Source organism: Cavia porcellus, unplaced genomic scaffold (genome assembly GCF_034190915.1).
Source record: "Cavia porcellus strain 051 isolate PalLab524CR breed Dunkin Hartley unplaced genomic scaffold, mCavPor4.1 scaffold_1, whole genome shotgun sequence".
NCBI classification, from domain to species: Eukaryota; Metazoa; Chordata; class Mammalia; order Rodentia; family Caviidae; genus Cavia; species Cavia porcellus.
In genome coordinates this window covers 45,589,073-45,614,060 of record NW_026947484.1, presented here as the reverse complement: position 1 = coordinate 45,614,060, position 24,988 = coordinate 45,589,073, and the positions used below count along the sequence as shown (strand labels likewise).

The following is a 24,988-nucleotide window of genomic DNA, read 5'->3' as shown; positions in this document are numbered from 1 at the left end:
GTACAGATGAAGGATTAAATTTCAGCTGAGCAAATTTTATTTGTAATTATTAGCAATTTCTAAGTCAGCCAACAAGAAGGGAAAATCTAATGTCTCTGCTATGTTCTGTCCACAGTGATCTAGAACAAATGATAAAAGCTCACAGGCCACCTTACAAACCATTTGGGCAGTTTTTCTCCAGTTTTGTACCAAAATTGTTTCCAGTCTAGATTCCAGAGAAATTCTAGGCGTCTATTTTTAACTTTTGTGAGATGTGTATTTTAGATGTATACTTTTAAAACTTTTAATGATTTTACTGAATTATTATAAAAGTATGGTGTCTTTTACTCACAAGGACAGGATTATCTCTTGTGTATCACTGGGCTGTAGCTTAATAAACACTTGTTGAAAGGTATTAGAAAGTTACCTAGAATAAACAGTTAATAATTTAGTATGGTTTATTACTGGCTCTTTTTTTCCCTACTTTTAAGCCAGTGTATTACCCAAATGGCTTTTAGACTTAATTTATTGCTGAAATCATGATATATTACCTTTTTTTATTTGATTGGTGGGTTGGTCAGCTTTTTATCACTATAGCCAAATACTAAAGGAAAGATTTTTTCGACTTACAGTTTCCAACGTATCAGTCCATGGTTGTCTGGCTCTGTTGCTCTTAGGCCTGCACCAAGGCAAAAACACAATGGCAGAAGGAAGAGAGCCTAATCTCTTTCTAGCAGCCAGGAAGTAGAGAGAAAAGGAAAGAGCTGGGGGGAAATTACACTCATAAATCACACCACCAGTGAGCTGCTACCTCTAGTTAGACCCTGCTTCCTAGTAGCCCATTCTGCTATGCTGTTATCAATGGGTTAATCTGTTGGTGAGTGTAGCACTTCTGCAATCCAGGCACCTCTCTGGGCAGCTCTTAATCTGGTCAAATTGACAGTCAAGATTAACTGTCAATTGGAATGACTAACACTTTTCCTAGTCATTAAGTATTCCTCACACATACTGTTTTTAAAGAATCTATTGAATGAGTCTTTATTTAACCACTCTAAATTACATATGTGTTATTTCTAATTTTTAACAGTTTTGCAATTACAAATGACACAATTTGTAATGCAAAAATTGTACAAGTGTTTGTCTTGCAGTCTTACCATTTTTGTGGGCTCCTCTGGAATGCTAAGTGATCTAGGTCTGCATTACTGAGCTAGATTACTCTATATGTGTCTTTCCTTTCTTTCCCTCAAATCAACAGTCACAATTATAGAATGGATTTAGGCATTTTAAAACATATCCCAGAGACCCATTGTAGAGAAGCAAAGCTTGATACAGTCCAACACTTCTGTAAGCATCTGTTTGTTTAAGAGATATTGAGAATGATTGTGTATTAGGGTAGGGAAATGCAGACACAAGAAGGTACACTTACCATCAAGAAATATATAATTTAGTCAGGAAAAGAGACAGGCGAACAGTTATAATTTGTCAAGTGCAGTAGTAGAAATGGAAAAATGCTCAACTGTGTTTAATAGTGATGAAGGGAGGGGAGAGGACCAGTGAAAAAAGGAGTGTTAGCAGAGGACTGGTAGTAAGTGGGTATTTTTAAACGGAGAATGGGCTCAAGGGTGAGGTGGGAAGAGAGCTCTAGAGGGTGAGAATAGTAGTGTAAACAGTGGGAGGCTTGATGAGTTGTGAGGTGTTTTTATCTTCATTCCAAGGTGACCAGCCTGGTGGAGATATACTAAATAAGAACACAGGATTTTTGTTTTTATTTTCCTGTCTGGAAAGGATTGGTTGATGGACTTTGTGTGTCATTATCAAATAATTTGGACTTTCACATACAGCTTGAAGAAATATTCAGAGGAAATCCAGTGTGGTGAGGAGCACCGATTATATAAAATGGCCAGAAGTGTAGAGACCAGTTACTGAATAATCAAGATGAGTGTTTACATAAGCCTAAATTTAGGCACTGACATAGAAGAATAGAATTGAGTCATATTTAGAAGATGATCCAAAACACCTGGGAATCAGCTAGAGGAAGATGGGTAATTAATGGCATTTACAATTTCTGGCTTGGGTGACTGTATTTGTGCTATTGACAGAGTTACAAAATACTATATGGAGTCTGGGTATGTGTTTGGTTTTGAACGTACGGTGTTACATAAGTGGAAATGTCTGACGAGTGGTAGGAAATGTAGCTCAGGTCTTGAGAGTTCTGGACTGTGCTTACAAGTTTGGGAGTCATCATCATTCTGTGAAATGGCACCTGTGAGATACACGTGAGGCCACCCAGGAAAGTCTGTAGATAGGCTATCATTTTAGAGGAGTGGTAGAAGAAACAATATATGGAAGGTGTCTGAGAAAAAAACGGAAGTACTGTTGTAAGGGAGTTCTTTCCAGGTGAATCAAAAGCTGTTTTTTTAAGAGTTCATTTCTGTCATCTCTTGCCTTCGTTTTTGTTCCTGTGTGCTCTGACTATAATGAGAAACATGGATTGAGCTTCCAAAATTGTAAATGTATAATTTCCTTGTTTTCATAAAATAGTCTCAGAGTAATATTTTTTAAGATCATGACAATTCCCAAACTAGCCACAAAGAACTTCTTCCAGTTCTTGATTCATGCTGCACATTCTGTCCTTCAGTTTTTTTTCAGATGCAGTTTCTCTTTCCTAGCACACCTCTTCCACCATCTTAATGTTTCTGTTTAAACTTTGTGTTTTCAGGGAGCCTTTTCTATCCTTTTAAGGTTGTATTTTGTGGTAGATTGATAACTGGTGGTCAATTTGTAATACCAGCTGAACTGAATCAGCGTGGCGCTGTGTGTGGCTGGCCCATGTAAGGATTGTTGCCACGGGAAAAAAGAACTGGAGAGGAAGAGGTAGTGTTATTGTTTCTTGGTGGTGGTGTTGGTTCTCCTGTTGCCGTTGGTTCTCCTAGGGGAGCTTGTTGGGTTTCTTTCCTGAAATGAACTTGACTGTTCTCATCCTGGCTGCAGAGGGAAGATGGTGTATTGTTTACCCTCCTGGAGGAGCTTGTCAATACTGGTTTCCTGATAGGAACTCAGCCATTCTCAACATCAGAGGAACTTGGGACCTCGTTGTCACTGATGGCAGCTGTGGTGCTTTTTGGGGGACCTGTGGTCCTTATTTTGAGCATTACTTCCTGGCTCCAGTGCAGAACCTTCAACCTACTGGTACAGATTCTTCATCCTGCTGGCACAGAATTTGTAGTTTCCACTGCTGACCTTTGGGCCTTCCCAGTGCAGATCCGTGAAACAGACTTGGATTAGTCATTGTTGTGGGCTCCAGGCCTCCACTTGGACTTGTCGAGGGTATTGTCATAGGCTCTAGGTTTTCAGCTGGACTCATGTGGGACATTGCTGTGGGATCCAGGCCCTCAGCTGGATTTCTTGGGTCTTAGAATGTGGACAGATTTCCTGCACTTCTTGTATTTAACTCTTTTGGTCACTATTAATAATGCTATAAATTATGTGTCCTGTGTTGTTCTGTTCTTGCAAACCTCTGACTACAACATATTTTTTTGCTTTATATTTTCATAGCTCTTTGTATTGTTTCTTATACTCATCTTTGCTTGTTGGACTTAATGCTAGATTTGAAAACATGAAAACAGGAACCTTGAGTTTACCATGGAATTAGCTAGTCTAGCACAGTATGTAGTACATGGTATGTGCTCAATAAATATGTTTTGAAGGAGTAAGCAACGTGGTGGCTCATGCAAGTAGGGAGTCAAAAGGGTCCGGTGAGAGTTGAGGTGTGACTGGTAACTGAGGAAATAGAGGGAAGGCGTGCTGCTCCTTGAAGTCGCTTAGCTATGCCAGGAAAAAGAAATGAGGTCTGCGTTTTTCTGTTTTCTTCCTTTCACTGACACTGAGTGATTGCAGCATTCAGTTATCATTCCAAGTAACCGAGACAAGTACTGAGTTTAGAGAATGAATTCTACAACGAAAGAAATTAAGAAAAAAAGAATTTAAGAACAATTAGGAATTTAGAAAGAAAGTAGGAGGTAGAAATTTAAGATGAAATTATTAAGGACTACAGTAAGGCATGAAAGTACTCTTTGTCTAGGGTAGGTCCTTGTTCTCTGAGCCTCAGTTATGCCTCTTGGAGCATGGCCTAGGTGAGGTACCTTATTGAATGAAGAGCAGCAGTGAAGAAATGGGATCACAGTATGGAAAGAGGATCTAAAATGCCACAGGTATTTGCGGAGATAGACATCGTCTGTGTATGTATACTGGGATACATCAAGTGAACCAGCTGGTCAAAGATTCCTGTCATCGTGGAACTGGCATTTTAATGGGCAAGAGAAATACAGTAGATAAGTCTGTAGTAGGTGAGAAAGAAAGATGAAGAAAATGTTAAATAAGCTAAGGGGAATTAGAAGTACCTGGTGAGGTGGAGGAGGCATTTTGGGGAATTAGTAAGAATGATCAGGATAACAAGTCTCGTTGAGAAGGCTGGATTTGAACAAAGACTTGCAGGAGGTTAGGGTTAGGGTTAGGGTTAGGCCAGGTCTTTGTCTTCCTGAATCACCTGAACCTGCAGTAACAGCTGAAGTGTAAGTGTAGGGGCAGTGTCGGGACTGACATTGCACTCATCATCACAGACCCTGGTGATTTTTAAAGTGCAGTGACCGGACGTAGTTTACCAAGGCTTATGTCACTTTTTAAAACATGGTTTTTTTAAAGAAAGGTTATATTGTTAATGCTGTTTTATCTACCAGAATTCTCTAATCTTTAAATCCTACTAAAGATTGTTGGGTTGCTTAATGGCCTAGAATCTAAAGTTGATTTTAAAATGAGGTACCATATGGTATTTTCTTATTTCTCTGATATTTGATATCAAAACATCACCCATTTCCTTATTTTTTCATAATACCACAATTGAACTGCGTGTCCTTGGGTAGTCTCAACATTATGACAGACTGTAGGTTTTCATATTGGGATGATAGGGGAAAGTTGAAAAAATAGATGAACATTAGGAAATAAGAGGTAAAAGATCACTGCTCAAGGATCTTATTTTAAATTACTTTTTTATTAAGCTGACAGATATTGAAATTTATATAAAGGTTAAAAGATGGTGTAAGGTTAATACAAAAAATGTATTGCGGTGAAGCTGTTTACTATTATGTAAGTCATCTGGTTAAAATCTTTTTTTTTTTAAATAGTTCAGAAGTAGGTTTATTTTGTGATTGTCTACAAAAATATGGTTCTAATGGTGGATATAAAGCTCTGAATCATAACTGGGAAGAAATCATTTTAAAACACCTTTCTTCTTTTATAAAAATTACAAAAGAAATCTTTAAAGTACTTTCAATTTAATGAAGGTAGACATCTGTATCTGTATAGTGGCATCACTATACAGATACACAGATTCTAGTTATAAAATTGACTGTGGACACAGTTGTAACACTGTACTTAGAATGCATCGACTGTTCCATTTTTTTAACCTAAGGTTAACATTTTCACTTTGCTTATAAAGATACATAGGATAGAATGGAGATGGACCAATTTCTTTTTCCAGTTGTGCTTTTAAAATTTAAAAAGCTTCACTTCTAAACCTTAATTTGTGGTTTTCAGACCAAAGACAGGGGTAGAGAAACATGAGGTGTATTAACAAGTGATACTTTTTATTTGGGGGCTTTCATTGTCAGTTTGAGAATTTAGTCCAAGATCAGATAAATGGGAGCAGGAACTTGGCAGTATTGCACTCTTTCCAGTCTGAATCCAATACTTGTCCTTACCAGTTGTACACGTTATAGTTATTAGAAGGCTATTGCTTTCCGGTTTGTGAAATACTAGTTGAGTGAGAAAGGGTGAATGAGTCTCTGGAAAGGGCAAGATGAATTTAGGCCAAAACTTTGTTAAATATTGTAATCTCCCACTGAGATTTTGTGATGTGGAAAGCCCAGCTGATACTGAGGTCTGTCTTTAGGTGTTTGGGTCCATGAATCATACCAGCCCCTACCTTCCAACATTTTTATAAAAATAAAGTCAGATTAAAATGACTAAGAGTGACTAATGTTCGCATAACCCGCTCCTAATCAGTATATTATTAAGTTTCTTACAATAATCCTTTGAGGTGAGTGGAACAGATGTGTTGCTGTTTTACCCAGGAAGAAACTATTACTCTGGATCTTATTGTTAATAGGAGCAATATGAGGACTTGAATCCAGATCTAGCTTCACAATTGCTGCTTTTTTCCATTATCCCAAGATGCCCTGGGGCTGCAGTTTACTACTTAACACTTAAATACAGTCATTAACAGGGTGCCTAGCACTTTGTAGGCACCGTTCCAATTATGGTCAGCCTCCTCCTCTGTTGAGAGCTGGGGTTTTAAGGACTAATTTGAAGATACACATAAATTTCAGGTCTCAGCACCAATTTTTAGAGGCATGGTTTATTCCCTAATCTTTCATGTTTTCTAGTCTGAGCCTATTCTTGATTTTGATTTGCTCTTACTGTTGAGATAACTGTTTGATGGCCACCCTACAAGACAAGCAGCCAAAGGTAGAAATGGTCCCTTTCTTGCTTGCTGGACGCCTTGCCTGCTGTGCCTTCTCTTTCCCCCATTTTGTTAGAACTTTGGACTTAAACGGTTATTGTTACTTAGTTTAACTTGAGTGCTATAGAGGAAGCTCAGTTATGCTGTTATGAATTAAAATAACATGCTAAGTATTTCAGGCAGACAGAATAACCTGCCGTGGGTAGCAATAGCTACTTTTGGGTTCCTCTAATTCAAGGAAGACGGGACTGCCAGAGCAAAATGATGGCTTCTAGCTTTGTCTTGTGAAGTGATGTGTTTCTTTCCTGAACCTATCTGCCTGTATTTAGGTGCCGTATGTCACCCCCTTCATTTCATTCTTACTCTCATCAATGTGAGGTATAACTTATAGGGCCAGGGATTTAGCTCGATGGCTTATACATCTGCCTGGCAAGTGTGAGGTTGTGAGTTTGCTCCCTGGTATCCCCCCCAAGTTACAACTTTTAATGAACTACTAACAGTGTTTACATTTTGAGTTTTTTAGCTCTCAATTGTAAAATGTGGTTGAGGTGCTAGGGCTCCTTACATTATTTTTCTAGAAACAATTTCCTGTTACTTTTTCTGCAGTAGCATAGGTCCCTAGGTAGAATTTATCTTTTTAATGTTTGCCTCCCTTCTTTGCATTAGTACTGACAGCCATTCTTTCTCCATTTTATTTTAAAAAAACATTTTAAGTGTATGTGTTCATTTTAAAAGTTTATATAAAGTAAGTGGAAAAGTTTATATAAAGTAAGTGGAAAATTAATTACTAAAGATAAGCATTTGTTTTTATATAAACATATATATCCCTCTATCGGGAATCATTTCACATTAAGGACATATGGGTATAAGTAAAAACATGAATAATAATAAAACAATGAATCCTATAGATATATATTTGATGATTTGCTTTTTAACAGTGTATCATAATTTTTCATGCCAGTAAATATGATATTGAATAATCACACATTGGTTTGTTATGTAGTTGCTTAGTTTTAATCCATTGTATAGTCCCTGTTATAAAGAATGCTGTGGTCAGTATTCTTCAACAATTTCTTTTCATACATCCTTAGTTGTTTCTTTAAATAAATTTCTACAATTAAATTTTCCAAATTGCTTTAAAATTTTAGTGAATTTTGATGACTTACTTTCTAAAAATGTTGGAACCATCAGCAGTGATTCAAAGTTCACTCTAAAACTCAAGCCATATCTTTCCTTTCCTTAGTCTTTAAGACTCAATTTAAGCAATCTGGAAGGAAATCTCCTTTGAATACTCCTCTGTATTAAGAGAGAATTCTGAAAGGTTTTTTTGGAGACAAATGAGTGCCCTAACACACTGGGCAGAAGGCTTCAGTGTGTCCTGAGGTATAAAGCAAATGGACAGTTTGGTTCAGACTCTGAATTTGTCTGCCTGGTGGTGGGAGAAACCCTGAAGTGCAGTCTCCTCCCATGGGAGGGGAGTACATGTCCAGTCTTGTAAAGCTCTGTGGGAGGTCATCCTGCAGGCAACTTCCTCCACAGAAAGTAAAGAGCTTGGCTAATGAGGTTAGAAGAATCACTGGAATGGGAGGACTGGGATAAGTCAGCTGAGAGGGCAGGAGGTAATAATGGTCAGCAAGTAGTATTTGAAATCAAGATTCCGATCAACCCAAGAATGAATGTTGATTTCTCCAAGAAGGATGCCCCTGTGGGCCAGGGGACATAAAGTCTTGAAAGAACAAGGTAGGGTATCCAGAAGAGTTTAGTGTGTGCCACAGGAAGATAGAGAGTGGTGCTGTCTCTCCTGACCTTCAAAGATATCTTCTGTCTCAGCCATTCCCTCTCCAGAGTCTTACATTCCCTTAATGTAAGACCATTTTATTTCTTTGAGATGTCCATGTTTTCTCATGTTTCCTGGAATTCTGCCATCCGTAGTCTTTTACCCTTTTCCCTAAGTTCTGGGCAAGTCTTTCAGGAGGTCTCATGTTTGATACACTTTATTCTAGAAACTTGTTTTCCAATCCACTTTGACTGGCTCAGAACTCTCCTGTGTTGTATCAGCACTGAAAGTAGTTCTTATACTGTGGTATATTAGCAATTCACTTTCTCCCCCTCCCCACTTCCACTTTCTCTGTCCTCTCCCCTTCTCCCATCATCTTCTTCCTTTCCCTCCTCCTCCTCTGTCCAGCTGATTAAAGCTCCCAAAGGCAGGAACTGCTTCTGTTTCACTGCATTCCTCATATCAATAGTAATGCCTGGCACATAGTAATATTTCTTGGGTGAATGACCCAGTTAAAAATAATATTTCATAAATAATTAGGCCCAGAAGTTTATAACATAAAACTATAACATAATTGATTAATAACCCTATTAACACAATTGGCCAGCAACTTTGTATTTTTCAAAACTTACAGGTGCTGTGTTTGACTTTTGTGTTCATATTTTTAAGCCTGGCATGCATATTTCGGACTCTATGGCCAGTAGAGATAGCCTGTTAAATACTAAGACCTCTGGAGTTTCTATTATTATGTTAAAGAATGTTCTTGGAAGAAAGGAGGATAGTTAAAATTGAGGCCCTAATTTGGTTTCATGATTGTGTTTTGTTTTGTTTTAAACTCACCCGAAAGCTCACTGTGATGGCCATGCTGGCCTTGAACTCAGTCCTCCTGCTTGAGCCTTCTCAATACTGGGGATTGTAGACATGGTAACCATGCAGCCTTCCGAATACTGTAGCTGGATTTATAGGCATGCTTCACATCCCCCCACCATATTAAAAATGTTGTAACCCTAAAAATATGCAGCAAGGAAGTTAACTAAAGCAAGGAAGTTAACTAACAGGATGAGGGGCCTAGTTTGATAGGCGGGGGATGAGCATTTGTCTTTATGGTGACCACCTCGGTTGCCATAGATTTTTAGATAGCCATCTAAAACCCTACTGATCTTACTTACCACTTTAATATTTTTTGTCCCACTTCTTAAAAAATATCTCTTCCAAATTCATGGCTGGTATGATACAATATACAATGACTTACATCTTCCAGTTTATAGGTGCAATGTTTAGACTTTTTCTTTAATAAATTATTTTTGTTTCATTAAACACTTTACAGCAAGTGGTAAACTTCAGTTTACAGAATTGACAGCTGGATGATATTGTTGAAATGAAACTGGCTTAACCGGAAAGATCAGCACCTTTAAACTTCTGTTGGTGCATAGGAAAATCTATAATTAACTTTATTATTAATTAAATATTAAGACATAAGGGTGAGTTAAAATACAGCATAGGAAAATCTATAGGTAACTTAACTAATTAAATATAGGTAATTAATTAAATATTGAAGACAGTGAGTTAAAATACAGTAGTAAACGGGCTTGAAAATATGAATTACAAGATGAAGGAGAAATATATTGGTGAAGAAGTTTAACTGGAAGAGTTCTTCTATGAATTTTATGGTGATAATGATCCCATTTATTATGAATTTGCCATTATCTACCTAATAATTTTTACCTATGATTAATAAGAGTTAGCTAAGATATTTAACTGAACTAATATACTTCATTAGATTTATAGGTATCTGTTATACTCAAGTCTTACTATTTTTTTTTTTAATCGATACCGGGGATCTCGAATTCACGACTACCTGCTTGCAAGGCAGGCGCTTATGCCGCTGAGCTAAATCCCCAGCCCCTCAAGTCTTACTATTAATGTATACCAATAACCTACTAAGTGAATAGGATTCAGAAATGCAGTTAGATCCTTTTCATAATGTGCTGTGGCACTTCAGTTAGTTCCTTTTATAAACAAAATGCAGGATGCTTAGGTTCTTATATGTTAAAATCAAAAATAAAGACTCATTTACTGCATAACATTTAACTTGTTGGAGAGAAACATTAGATTTCAAAAACTGATACCCAAAATTCAAAATTCTTTTTCAGTATTGTGAAATTGTATAGTTGAGTTTGTCAGTGATCTCTTGAATTGAATTGAATCTGTAAAGTCTCTGTTTGGAAGGTCTTTTTTCCTGAAAGCCTCTTTGCCTTTCATTATAAAAGAGCCTGGTACTGCTTTCTGTTTTAAAAATCCAGCTGGAAAATTACAGAGTACAAACATTTCCCCATCAGTTCTTCATTTGAAGAGAACAGAAATGTCTTCAAAATGTAGACTGACATTTAAATATTTATTCCTATCAGTGCAAGTTGTATATTTATATTCTCCTTATTTCTATGATTACATATGGCCTTTTACATAAAACACCATCTTTATTTCATGTGACTCTATGGTTGTCATGAAAGTTCTCTAATCTGATTTTTTTCTAAGCCCCTTTGAAAAACATTAAGCTGTCCGTAGTCCTTATGTTTCATTTTGATTCTGTTAAGTTGAAGTACAGTATATTTATTTTTAGTCTAATGCTAAATATTACTCCAAAATGTACCTGAAAATGTATATATTCCTTTCAAATAACTTTGTCATTTAAAAAAATTAATAGAAATTTTCTAGTGCAGTTTTAGGTTTACAGAATAAATGAACAGATAGTACATAGATTTACATTTACCCAGCCCCTAAACTATACAGAGTTTTCCCTTTCATTAACACTTCTCATTAGTGTGGCACATCTGTTACAATTACCAAACCAGTATTGATCTTCTCTATAGAGTTTGTACCCTAAAGTTTGTGCTTTGTGTTTTACATTCTGTTGGTTTTGACAAATACATCCACCATCACAGTTTCCTGTAGAATATTTACTGCCTGATTGTTCTGTCTGAATGTAGAATACTCTGCGCTTCACCTTGTCTTCCTCATCTCCATTCTCCTGAACCTCTGGCAACCATTGTTTTTTTGTACCAGCTCTACAGTTTTACCTTTTCCAGATTGTCATAGAGGTGGACTCATAGTATGTACCCTTTTTGGACTGACTTCTTTCACTTTGCAATATGCCTGTAACATTCCTTTCCTATCTTTTCATGACTTGATGACTCATTTCTTTTTATTAACGATAATGTTCCATTCTACAAATGTGCCACAGTTTATTCATTTATCTATTGAAGGATATAGAATTACTTCTGTTGTAATCCCAAATGTTGTATTTAGTCATCTAAGTATTGTAATTCTCTTTTTAGTTTTCCTCACAATCCAAAAAGTTTTATTTGTAATCTCATTGATATATTATTGGAATCCCAACAAGTTAATTCCAATCTACCATCATCAATGCAACCCATGACGACAGTAAAGACTCCAAGACATGTTTCAGGTTAACAGCAGCTGAGGGGTCCTCAGTCCAGTCCACGTGAGGATGTGCAGACAAAGGCCCTGATCCTAGGCCTCTCCCTGAAATTATTATCTTGTGAGGAAGGGGGGTGGCTCAAGGATGAGTGACAGTGAAGAAGGCAGGAACTCCGTGAGTAACCTGAGCTGGCTGGCCAGGTGGAAGAAAAGCATCTCTGTAAATTGCAGAGATAAAGATATGTAGAAGGATCAATTCACATAATCTAAGATAGCAACTGAATTGTTTTGGGAGGCTGTAACTTTAGTTTTTGATATGTAAACTCTTGTGCCCTGGAGAGTCATATGCTTTTTACTTTGAGACTCCTATCCAGTTGACATTCCAGAGCTATTAGCTGTGTTCATATCCTTTACATGGAGAACACTGTGGAGGAGAGAGGACTATCTGTTGGCATTAGAGATTACATACCAGCACCTCAGCTAGCCTTATTTGCAATGCTTAGAGCCAATTGAAGAGAGAAAGAAATACCATAGCCATCTCTCTACATATCAGTATAATAAAATAAGTCTTCAAATAATCAGAGATGCAGTAATTGTTTTGCATTCAAGGGGAATCACTAGAGTTGTCTCCCTTTGCAGCAGTTATAAATAAAGACTAACTAGGTCAGCAGCACAGTTCTTGCCTGGCAAGTGTGAGGTCATTAGTTCAACCAAAAAAACCTAAATGAATAAATAAGTAAAGACTAACTATAAATACTTGTGTGCAGGTTATTGTGTCAATAGAAGCTTTGAAGTTAATTAAGTACATGGCTAGAATGGAGATTGCTAGACTATATTTTTTAACCCTTGTTAGACCCTGACATGGTGTCAGTGTTTTGTTTTGTACATATGTGCTCTTAGGAGTCAAGCCCGGGGCTGGGGATTTAGCTCAGTAGCTCAAACACTTGCCTGGTAAGTGCAAGGTTGATCCCCAGTACTAAAAGAAAAATAAATAAATAAAAAAATAAGGGTCAACCTAAAGAAAGGGAGGGAAGGAGGGAGGGTGGGTGACAGAGTATTATAAATTGTTAACAGTAGTTACCACAGGGAGATGAGATTAGAAGAGAATTTTAATTCAGTTATTACCCGGTTTTAATTTTTTATAATTATCTTTCTCTAAAGTGCTCTAACTCATAGTATTCAAAATGTAAGTGGGAAGAAGTAAGATCACTTATAGTAGTGTACTGTCAGTTTTATAGCATTTCCTAGTTATAGAGGATTTAAATATTTTATTATTTTTGAAGTAAAGAGAAAAATGACCTTCCTGTAGTCATTGTCTGTTCCACAAATGTGTGGTGCATCTACCAAGAGGTATAGACTTTCTCACAGGATTTTGCCTTCAACAAACAAGGCAGTATACTTAATTCAGCCCACAGACATCAGACAAGATTTCCTTGAACAGGTGAAAGCTAAAAGGCCATGTAGGCCAAGGCAAAGGGATGGAGGGAGAAGAGGGAGAATGTTTCAGAATGAGGACTGTATTCACACTATCAACCCAATTTGTAATTCTCATTAATGTGACTAAAACCAGAATTACGTTTTCCATGGTCTCAGAGAAGCACATTAGATCTTCCCGTGTTGTCGGACCTGTTTAATGATCTGTAACGGGGATGTATGTACTCATATTCTCTTTTGGTTTCCAGTGACTGGCAAATTACATTGCCTTGCTGCTGGTTTTGCTCAGAAATCAGGATTTTTGAAAGATATCCTGTGGTTGGAAATATATTAGCTTTAATCACTGTGTTTGAGTTAAGCATTGTATTCCTAACACTGAAAGCTTTAACTATCACGTTGAGTGTGTGTGTGTTACACCAGCGGTGGTAAACCTATATCATGGTGCTACAGAGGACTCTTTGTATCACTGAAAGCATAAAAAATTTGCTATCACTGCCTTATACTGTGCGAGGCCTTTGCACTTAATCTTTCTTCCCCATATACACATTCTCTATATTCATAGATTTTGTTTTATAGGATTTGGATGAAATTGGTGATAGAGAAAAAGGGAATGCTAGAAAATGCACTGATGTTTAGGTATAGAAGTAACTAGATTTACTGGATTAAGATGTAAGATTGTTAAAAGAATTTAATTAGTGTAGTCATGTGATACTATAATATTGGAAAGCTGCTAGTTTTTAAAGTAACTTAAAATATTTTAATAATACTATTTAATATTTAAAATGATCCATACGATTTTTCCTTGGGTTGAATTCATCTTAAGATTATTCCTTTAAAATTTTATATGTGTAACAGTTCACATTCTGAGTAACTGCTGGGAAACAAAGACTCCCATATTATGAAAAGGAGCAATGAAATCTTGTCCTCATAATTACAGTTCTTGGATTCTAAATCTGACTCTTGCTCCTGCCAGCTAACTGACCTTGGTCAAGTCATTTAATTTTACTGAGATGAATTTTTGTGTATAAATAAACTGAATTAAATAATATGTGTGAAGTACTGTACACTAATGAATTACAAACATAATTACTGTCATTATTATAGTATTTGTCTTCCAGTGGATTTTATAACCCTAGGCTGAGCTAAGAGAATTGTCTTGAGTTCAAGGCCAGCCTGAACTACATACCAAGACTCTGTCTCAAAAAGCCCCCCCCCACCAAAAAGAAGTTAATTGTCTTTTCTGGGTAGTTAGATATAGATGACTTGGTTTTTTATTTTGCTTGAATGCTGTATAATTATGTTTATATCATAAATGAAAACCATGGTGTTTTTGGTTTGGTTATTATATGGAAACTTCATTTATTTTTGTATTGAAAAATAGAAATTACGTATTTTTCAAGTTCATATGATGTTTTGATAAATGCATTTATTGTATAATGTTCAAATCAAGATAAATGTGTATCTCTTGAAACTTGATTTGTTGATGATGGTTACATTTCAAAATCTTTCTAAATTTTTTGAAGTATATAATACACAGTTATCTATAGTCTACTGTAGAATATAACACCAGAATTTATTCTGAGTTTTTTAATTGCTCTAAAAATTAACTCAAATGTAAAGACTTGTAGGCAATATATCAAACTTTAGAGTAGCAACTACTTTTGACTGGTAGAACTAAGATAATTTTTAAAAATAATTTATGTATTTTCTATATGTTTCATTATTGAAAATGTACTAATTTCATTGGAGAAAAAGATTTTGGTTTTCAATTTTATTAGAAGCATGGTTGAGCTGGGTGTGGTGGCTCATGCCTGTCATCCCAGCACTCGGGAGGCTGAGGCAGGAGGATCGTTGGGAGTTGGAGACCAGCCTAGGCTATAAAGTGAGCTCAAGACCAGCCTGAACTGCATAGCGAGACCCTGTCTCAAAAAGACAAAAAAAAAAAAAAAAGCATGGTTGATAAGTAATAGTGACAGGTAATGTTTATGTAATTAACAAACTATTTTAATTTTTTGTTTTTGTTTTTACTTTTAGGCTAGAAATATACACACAGGAGAGTTGGCAGCAGTAAAAATTATCAAGTTGGAGCCTGGTATGTATTACAATCTTTAAGATAATTTTGGAACAACTTTCTTAAATACAGGATTGAAAAACATTACATTACTTTCCTTGTTTGCTTTCTTCCAAAATAAGTTTTTCTATGTTTTGGCAAATTGGTAGAATATCTGCACTGTGATATGCTAAATTCCACTGAAGGCAATTAAAGGCGAGTTTGATGTGACAGTTTTGCTAAATAAAATTTGAAATGTATGTATGAAAAATTAGAAGATATATTACTGACAACTTAAGTAATTTACAATTACAATGTTTTAACTTTAGATTAATTATTATGAAAAGTTGAGTAGGAAAGTATTTAGAGCTTTTGGTGGGGGAATACTCACATAATATTCAGGATAATGATATTTTGTCAGCTGTTCTGGACCAGTTGATTTAATTTTGGTAATTCTGATCTTAGCTTAATGGTTATATTGTTAGTACTTAATGTGTGTCAGAAGACTGTTTCAAAACACACTAATTCATTTTGAAAATGAAACTGTATAAAACTTAATCAGTTTCATGATTTTGGTTTCCTAGAAGGTTTTAATGAAAGCAGTAGTAATTTTTGGCCAGGTGGGTGAATAATTTGGTGATCTGTTCATTTGTAGGTTCATTGTGGGTAATGTGTGACCATAATTATGTCAGCTTCTTAATTTGAACAGTTAAATTTTTTTTTACTTCAGATATAATCTTTGGGTCATTTTATGTGTAATTCATTAGAGAGATGATATTACTGAGGTAGCATATATGCTGGGATTATTTTAAAATTTATGCAATATTTGAAATTATACTGTTGTAGAGTCCTCATATTAGGTATACTTCATAAGTATAGAATGAATTTCAGAATATCCCTGACACAAATAATAAGAAAATATGAGAACTATACAAATATTTATTTCTCTTAGAGGAGTTATTTGAGCAAATATTCAAGTCTGATCAAGGAACAGTTTTAGTCTAGAGGAAACAAAGATATGTATCCCTTTTCTGTCTGCATTGAGTGCACTGGGCTTGTTACAAGAGTTTTTTTCCTTTATTTGACTTGAGCATATAGATAACTATAATTCATATAATGAGTTATTGACTATATTTTAAAAATCCCATGAGTCTGATTTCTTTGTAAGCCATGTGTTGAAATTAACAAAGACTATACAGTGAAAACAGAAAACTGTCATGCATATGTTTTAACATAATAGTATTAAATGCTAGCATCTTAAATTTAAGACCTTTTAAAAGGCTAAAACTTCTAACTTTTTGGTTTTTTGAAACAGGTTGTTGCTGTGTAGCCTAGGCTAGCCTTAAATTCACTCTAGTGCAGGGAATCCTTGAACTTACAGAGCTCCTCCTGCCTCAGCCTCCCGAGTGCTAGGATTACAGATGCATGCCACCATGCCGGTCTCCCTTGTTTTGTAAAAAGCTACTGATTTTATATTAAGGGTCACTTAGAAAACATAGATGTTCAGTAAACGTTGGTGATGTGATCTGAGTATTATATTTAGCCACTTTTACTTTCCATTGATTGCCTATCGTATGTTTCGCTTCCCATCTTTTGTTATTGATGTTGCTAGCACTTTGACATTAGCAACTCATTATATTTTAGTTTTTCCCGTTTGTTTTCTGTTATCACGCTATGCTGGGGATACCTTTCTTAACCATGTGGAAGTATTATTTTTCCCTCACAGTTCTTTTTTTCTCCTTTGTTTCCCATACTTATGCTTTTCTACTAAATTGTTATACAAAATTGAAATGTAATTTCTTCCAACTATTTTCTTTCAAAGTTTAAATGTTTGCTCCATCAGGAATAATTTTGTCATTGGGGATGAGCAAGGTCTTGCTCTGTTTTTTTTCAAATGACTACACAGTTTCCCTAAGCCATTACTATGAAATCTTTTATTCACAGAATTCGACTTTTTATTACATATTATAATCCTCATCGCTTTATTTTTTAGATGCTTCTTTTTTGTTTTCCTGTTTTTTCGGAAGAACATTAAATCGTTTTCATGAAGTGGGGAAGACACTCGCAAGATCAGTTTAGGTTTTTGTTATTGTTTTGAGATAGGGTCATGCTATTATGCCTGGGTTGGCCTCAAACTCTTGGACGTAAGTAGTCCTCCTGTCTCAGCCTCCTAAGTAGTTGGAACTCTAGGCATATTACCACCAAGCCCAACTTCCTCATATTTAATCCTTTGTTAATTGCTGTAGAGAACTATGGGGCCTGCCTGGTAAGTTTCCTCTTCTAGGTGACTTGCTGCTGCTTCCTGATTGCTTGTTAGAGCCGATTTGTCTTTCAGACCAGTCATTTCAACAGAATGCGGTGTATCTTAGTGTACAAATTAATTTTCTACGATTTTTCCCCTGAAGCATAGTGAGCTGCAATTAACAGTCTTTCCTCTGTTTTCAGAGTCTTTTAAGCCAGATGTTGTGGTGCACATCTTTAATCCCAGCACTCAGGAGGCTAAGGCAAAATGATTGAGGGCTTGAGGCCAACCTGGACTACGTAGCAAAACCTTGTCTCAAAATTCTTGGATTTTTAAAAATTTTCCTTACTTTAGGAATGCCAGCTATTCCTGATAGTTCTCGCATATCTATAAGCCTTATCTGGTGGTGGTTTTTTTTTTTCTCCAGTCAAGTTTCTCTTTAGGTATCTTCTCTGTGTTGTACGATTTTTTTTTTTTTTAAGTATACCATCATATCGGTGGCTTACTTGTGTCCAAACTAGTTTCTACTCCTTGTTGTTTCTAAGGCTTTCATTGGTTCTTTGTAAATATCTTTCTTCTGCTTTCCACCCCCTAACTATACCAGTATTCTTTTTATTTTTTTCCTTAATTTACTTATACTCTTCCTTTTTCCTTCATTCCCCTGAAAGTTTGAAACACTATTGTTAACATTTACTTTCAAAGTAAATTCTTTATCTTCTGCATCCTGTATTTCCTTTCTGTCTTTATTTTTCTGTAAAATTTTTGATGGGGAATCAGTGTTTTTTTTTTTTTTTAACTTTGTCAATGAAAGCAAAGTAGATATTTGGACAGACTTAATGTTTAGATAAAAATGCTATATGATAGTATGTTAATTAATTTCCCCAAAATTCAGCTCAGATGCTTTTAAAAATTCTAGAGATAGCTGTGCTTTAAATCTGAATTATTGGGCCCAGGGAGGTATCTCAGTGGCACTGCACCTGACTGGGGAGCAGGAGACCCTGACTTCAATTCCTAGTACCCAAAAAACAAAACAAAAAAACCCTGAATTCTTAACTGTATTTAGCAGCTTTGAAAAAAGTTGTAACAAAGCCAGACAATACAAAAGCACTTCCTTGTATTGATTTAACAGATGAACTGGTTTAGAATTTATTTAGACATGAAAAGATAATTATTTGCCAATATGACTTAGAAAAAGCCTTATGTCTGGGAAAATATAAAGAAGACTTATTTTTAAATAAGTAAAATCCCAGCTGTAGATTTAATTGTACTTTTCCCAACATTAAAAAAAGTTTACAGTAATTTTATTAATGATTTACTGGCTTGCCCCTGGCAATTTAATTTTATGTGATGGTCAAAATTTTATTGCAACAAATTGCTTTTGAAACTCCTCTGTTAGTCATAAAAGTACTAAAATAAGCTTCAGAGTTAAGAATAAAAATAGATTAGCATAGAGCACTAGTTTTTTTAATTAGCTACAAAATAATTGTGAAAGAAAATGAAGTCAGTGTTCTTTCCTGTGATCTTATTGCCCTTTGTATGCTCAGGCAAATTTTTTGTAGCGTATACTTATAGTCACCTACAAGTGGTGGCATGAAATCAAATTTGACTTGCAGTAATTGGCACTGAAAATACTACCACTGATACTGTGTGTTAGTCACATTTTTCAGCTCTTTGATAAGGCCTCAGGAGTGCTACAGGGAAGCAGGCAGATATTATCAGGAGCATGCCTCCTGGTTTTCCTGCCTTTTGTCTGGATTTCAGTCTACTGTCTAACTCATTTTACAGATGCTTATTTTGCTCCATAGTCTGTAGCTAGTAGTGGCGAACAGCCAGAGCAGGAACAGAATTCCTCAGAAAGCTCATGGTCAGGATCTTACTTTCCCTCCTTCTTTCTCTTCTCATTATCCCTCTTTTATGGTGAAATCATTGCTCTATGTTAGTGAATAAACTTTTCTTTGTTCACTTGCTTATTTTTTAAAATGCTAAGTTTGAAATGGTCTTGAAATAGTCCATTACTGTATTTTTAAATAAAATAAGTTAAATGTATTTTCTTAGAGATTTTTCAAAATTAGTAGGAATCTTGGGCCAGGGGTTTAGCTCAGGAGCATAAGCACCTGCCTGGCAAGTGCCAGGTCACGAGTTCAATCCCTGGTACCAAAAAACAAACAAAATTAGTAGGAATCTTTAAATATCTTTCAACAGATGTTTAAAATTATACTACTGAGAAATACTTCATCCTGTTCCCTGGAAAGCAGATAAAGTATAATAACTAAGAAAAAGTCCAAAGATATAGAAAGACTTAAGTAGCTATTGATTTGCCTTGTCATGGTTCTTGAAAGAATGCTATGGGGATTTAGCTCAGCGGCATAAGCGCCTGCCTTGCAAGCAGGCAGTCGTGAGTTCGATCCCTGGTACTGATAAAAACGAAAAAGACAAAAAAAAAAGAAAGAATGCTAGACAGGTGCTTTGGCAAAATCGAAAACAAGTCAGCTCTTCTAGTTAAGTACTACACAATATGTTACTGCTTTTCAAAAGCTATTTGATAGTCTTGATTTTTAAGAATATAAAATAAAATACTTGTACCCAGTCTTTGCTCTTTAGACAACTCATTTTTAAATTAGTGAGAAATATTAATTTGAGAGCACAAATAAACACAAAATATGTTATTTTTACTGGTTTTAAATAGATATAGAAAACTAACAATGGTTAACTAGAAATGTTGTGCCTTTAAAAAAAATTAGAAGTCAGGCTTTGGCACATGGCTGTAATTCCTGTGCCCTGGGAGACGAGACAGGAGGAACATGAATGTGAACCCGTAAAATCAGTAGCAGCTTAGTGATTTAATGAAACCCTGTCTCCAAATGAAGCATTAAAAAGGGCAGGAATGTCGCTGAGTACAAAGGTCCTCAGCTCAATCCCACTACCACCAAAAAACAAACAAAAACCAAATTATTTGTAAAGCCACGATACTTTTGTTTTCTAATTTTAAAACACAAAATAAAACTATAATCAGTATATTTTGTTACTTTGTAGTAAATAAAAGATCACCTTCGATGGCAGGTTCAAAACTGATGGGGTTTTTCTCTCTTAAGTTTTTAGCACCTAAGAGGACATCCCAAAGAAAGTTTATTAGAAATGACATTTTATTTATTAACATTTTGTATTCATTTTATTCAATGGGAAAACTCATATTTTTTATTATTAGCCAAAACAATCAAATTCATGAGTGTCATTGTTGTGCTACTGTGTTTTTTTCATTGATGTGTGAAACTTAGCAAGTGGTATATTCAGCATTGTATTAATTGATTTTTCTGGAGATATGCTGCTAATTTATTAGCTGTGCTTAGAGCTACCACTAAAAGCAGTTTTCAGTTTGTTCATCTTTAACTTGATTCATTTCATAAACTTTAGAAATGTGTTTAGTACTTACTAGTGCACAAAACTTTTCATACTGCCTGATTTTATGTTAATTAAAGATCTAATTTTTACTGTGTGATTTTCCTATAATTAATACAAAAATATTTAGATTACTATTGTTTGGTTGATTGCTTGGTTATTTTGTGGTATTATAAGATTGAACTCGGGGGGGACTGGGGATTTAGCTCAGTGGCATAAGCGCCTGCCTTGCAAGCAGGGAGTTGTGAGTTCGATCCCCGGTACCAATAAAAAGGAAAAAGACAAAAAAAAAAAAGATTGAACTCGGGGCTTCTGCATTGACCTGTATCTCTATCCCTCTTTAATTTTTTATTTTTAGACAGTCTCACTAAGTTGCTAAATTCTCAGGTCAGGCTTGAACTCACAGTTCTCCTGCCTGAGCCTTCCAAGAGCTGAGATTGCAGCTGTACTGGCTATGTAATCATACAGACACACATATGCATATATATATATGTATGTATGTATGCTTAAAAAGTCTTTTTAATTTGAACATCCAACTGTATTAAAATATTAAATAGGCTATATTTACACAATTTAAACATTTTATTATAGTTGAGAGCACATGTTATAAAATTTACTATCTTAGCTATGTAAGCATATAAGGTTGGTTCAGCTTTGTTTAATACATATATATTTAAACAGATTTCCAAAATGTTTTCATCTTGTAAAATTGAAACTTTATCCATTAACCGTGTTTTCCAGTCGATAGTAGCCATGATCCTACTTTTTGTGTCTCTGAATTTACTATTGTAGATGTCTCATACAAGTGGCATCATACAGTGCTTATGTTTTTCTGATTAGATTTCTTCACTTAGCATAATGTCCTCATTCTCCATCCATGTTGTAGCATGTGACAGGTTTTTTTTTTACCTTTTTTAGGCTGCATAGTGTATGTGTACTTTTTGTTTATCCATTCATTCATGGATACCCATCTAGGTTGCTACTACCTTTTGTACCAGAAACTGAACTGAGGACCTCGCACTTGATTGTACCACTGAGCTATATCTGGCAGCTACTACCTCTTGACTTTTGTAAATAGTGCTTCTATGAATATGGCCTGGGTATGTGTGGACATATACCCAAAAGTAGGGTTACTAGATGTATATTATAATGATCATTGTTGATTGAACTAAGAGACACCTAGTGAGATGACTGGATTGTGAGGGTACTAACTTTATCATTAGGTAACTGATTCATGAGTTTATGACTGAATAGGATATTAGGAAATGGGGGCTATGGAAGTAACTTACTGGCCCCATCCTGTCTGGCTTTTTCCCTCTCTGTTTCCTGGCTGTCATGAGGTGAGATGCTTTTCTCTAGGTCTTCTTCGTCCATGTTTCTGCCTTTGAGTTTGCCCACCATGTACTGAAACCTGTCTCAAACTGTGAACCAAAATAAATCTTTGACCCTTTGAATTGTAGATGTCAGGTATTTTGGGCACAGCAAGAAAAAGCTGGCTAATACAAGAGAAGTTTGGTTTGGCTCTCGGTTTTGGTCCATGATTGTCTAGCTTTGCAGAAACAATAGCAGAGGGCATGGTAGAGGAAAGGTGCTCACCTCATGACAACCTGGAAGCTGAGCAGGAAGTGGCAGAGAGAAAAATGGAGACTGGGGAAAAAATTTGCCCTTTTAGGTTGCACCCTCAGTCACCCACTTTCTCCAGCTAGGCCCCACCTTCTCACAGCACATTCATCCATGAACTTATCCTTGGATTAATCTGTTGACAAGATTGGCATCCTTAAGACATTAGTCTTTGGGGGAGCAGTTCATATTTAAATGATAATAGGATCCCTTGAAATTCCACCCAGATTTACTAGTTCTAACAGGTTTTGGGCAGAATCTTTAGGGTTTTCTTCATAGAAGATCAGATCATTTATAAATAGACATGTTTACTTGTACCCTTCCAATTCCTGTGGTCTTTTAAATGGTTTTCAATATTTTAAAAATATTGTGGAGTCAAAAGAATGTATAAAACATTGTCATATGAATGTAATTTGTGTATGTGGTAAGAGGAATCTCAATTATAGGAATGCAAGAAAATAGTGACTTTGTAGGTGATTGTTTTTTCATTCTCTTCTACATTGGCTGTTTCTTGTAAGATAGTTAAATTAGTGTGGTTACAATAATGTAGAATAAAACATAGAAGTACTTTTTAGCTTTAAAAATAATAGTTCGCATGTAGGATGAGCATGTTTTTTGCAGTTTTCTGTTAAATTTTTTTAATAGAAGATCCAAAGAGGAATATTTTTCTAACATTAGTCAAGCATATATCTTCCCCAGAACACGTTAGGGGTTTAATGAATGTAGGTTTTAAACTCTGGAGAGATAGCTGTTCACAAAATTATGGGTACTGGTTTAATTAATTGCTTTGGTAAATCTGTGATCTACCAGATGCAGTGGTGAATCCTGCTGCATTACATCTTGCAACAACAGAACGTTTAATGCTTAGTACCTTTTTATAGATTTTTTTTTTTTTTTGTCTTTTTGCTTTTTATCGATACCGGGGATCGAACTCACGACTGCCTGCTTGCAAGGCAGGCGCTTATGCCGTTGAGCTAAATCCCCAGCCCCGCCTAGTACCTTTTTATTTTTATTTATTTTTTAAAATCACTTCCAAAGTTGATTTATTTAGCAGATTTTTTTGTTTTGTTTTTTATCAGTACCGGGGATCGAACTCACAACCACCTGCTTGCAAGGCAGGTGCTTATGCCGCTGAATCCCCAGCCCCTTTAGTCCCTTTTTAAATCTGAGAATACAGTGCTTTTGATATTTCAAAGGAATTATTTTGAGGACTTCTTCAATTGTAAGAAATCCTTTTGAGGATATTGATTACAAATATTACCCAGAAGGCCCTTATAGGATGTAACTTAATCCTTTTTTTGATGAACTAATCATAGGAAAAACCACTAATAGCTAAGTAAACACTGGCATTGGATAGTTTTATTTGAAACTAAGAAACTGGGAACAAAGACTATCCCTTAAAGTGACCCTAAGGCTGTATCTGTGTAGAGTGTCATGTTTGCCCACTTCAGTTTAAAATTGTAGCTTAGAGTTGCAGTGTGCTGCTAGACAGGTGATGGCATAGGAACAATGGACAGTAGTAGTCTTTGTGCATCACAAAACTTGGCATTCAGGGTCATGCAGTACTTGGTAGTCTCATTAGCAATTCTGTCTCAGATTGTTGGCCTTAAAACAGTGGTGAAAGCTGTGATTGCTGCGTTAGTGCTCACTAACCATGCTACAACAGTGGTTTTTCCAAAAAAATTTAAAACACAAATCCCTAATGTCAATACCTTCCAGAACCCAGTATTTTATAACTAATACATCTCTGCACTTTTCATTTGTTTTTTGCAACTGCTTTTGAGGGCTTAAGCCAGTCTGAGGAGCTTTTAATCGTTTAATTATCATTTTAACTAGGACTGGTTCCAGTGTTTACTATCTCAGACGAAATGTTACCACCTCTCTTGTGCTCCTGGATTCTCTTTCTGACTCAAGTGGGTCACTTTTTCCTAGGAGTATTAGACTGAATTGTCTAACACACAAACCTTACATCCCCTAAAGAGTCAGATTATAAGTGGTGCCCACCTGTTTCTGCCTATGCTTTGGTATACCTTTATTAGAGAAAAGACGAAAAAAAAAATATGCCCAAACATTTGATCTCTAGTAGAATTTTTTTCTGTATAAGGTTATATTCAGCAACCAGGTTCTCAATAGGGCATTTCTAGAACATTAGTCACAAACATTAAAGGTCCATGGCCTTTTACTCAAATATTCCACTTTTAATGTGACTCTGCTGCTGACTGACAGCAGACTGTCTCTGGTTCACATTTTCAGGCAAATCAATTAGCTCATTCCAAGCTATGAATTAATATCTTTATAGTCCAGTTGTCCAACTTGGTCCCTTCATTCAGTAAGGAGGACCCATGACACAAATTGTAGCTGATGGAAGTGGATTCTCTTAGGCAAGTAAGGACAGGCTGGCAGTGGTAATATCTTTATAGTAAAATACATTAACACAAATAGGAACATTGGGAAGATAAAATAATTTTTTTCTCTCTTTTTTTTTTTTCGTTTTTTTATCGGTACCAGGGATCAAACTCACGACCGCACACTTGC

At 35.8% G+C, this 24,988-nt stretch overlaps 1 protein-coding gene across 1 annotated transcript in view; it reads left to right on the top strand.

Moving 5' to 3' along the window:
• The window catches only part of Map4k5 (mitogen-activated protein kinase kinase kinase kinase 5), a 92,536-nt gene that overhangs the window by 3,075 nt on the left and 64,473 nt on the right, over positions 1–24,988 (top strand). The window contains exon 2 of the mRNA XM_063247454.1: positions 15,180–15,237. Coding sequence (XP_063103524.1) covers positions 15,180–15,237 — 58 coding nt within the window. The remainder of the gene's footprint in view (positions 1–15,179; positions 15,238–24,988) is intronic.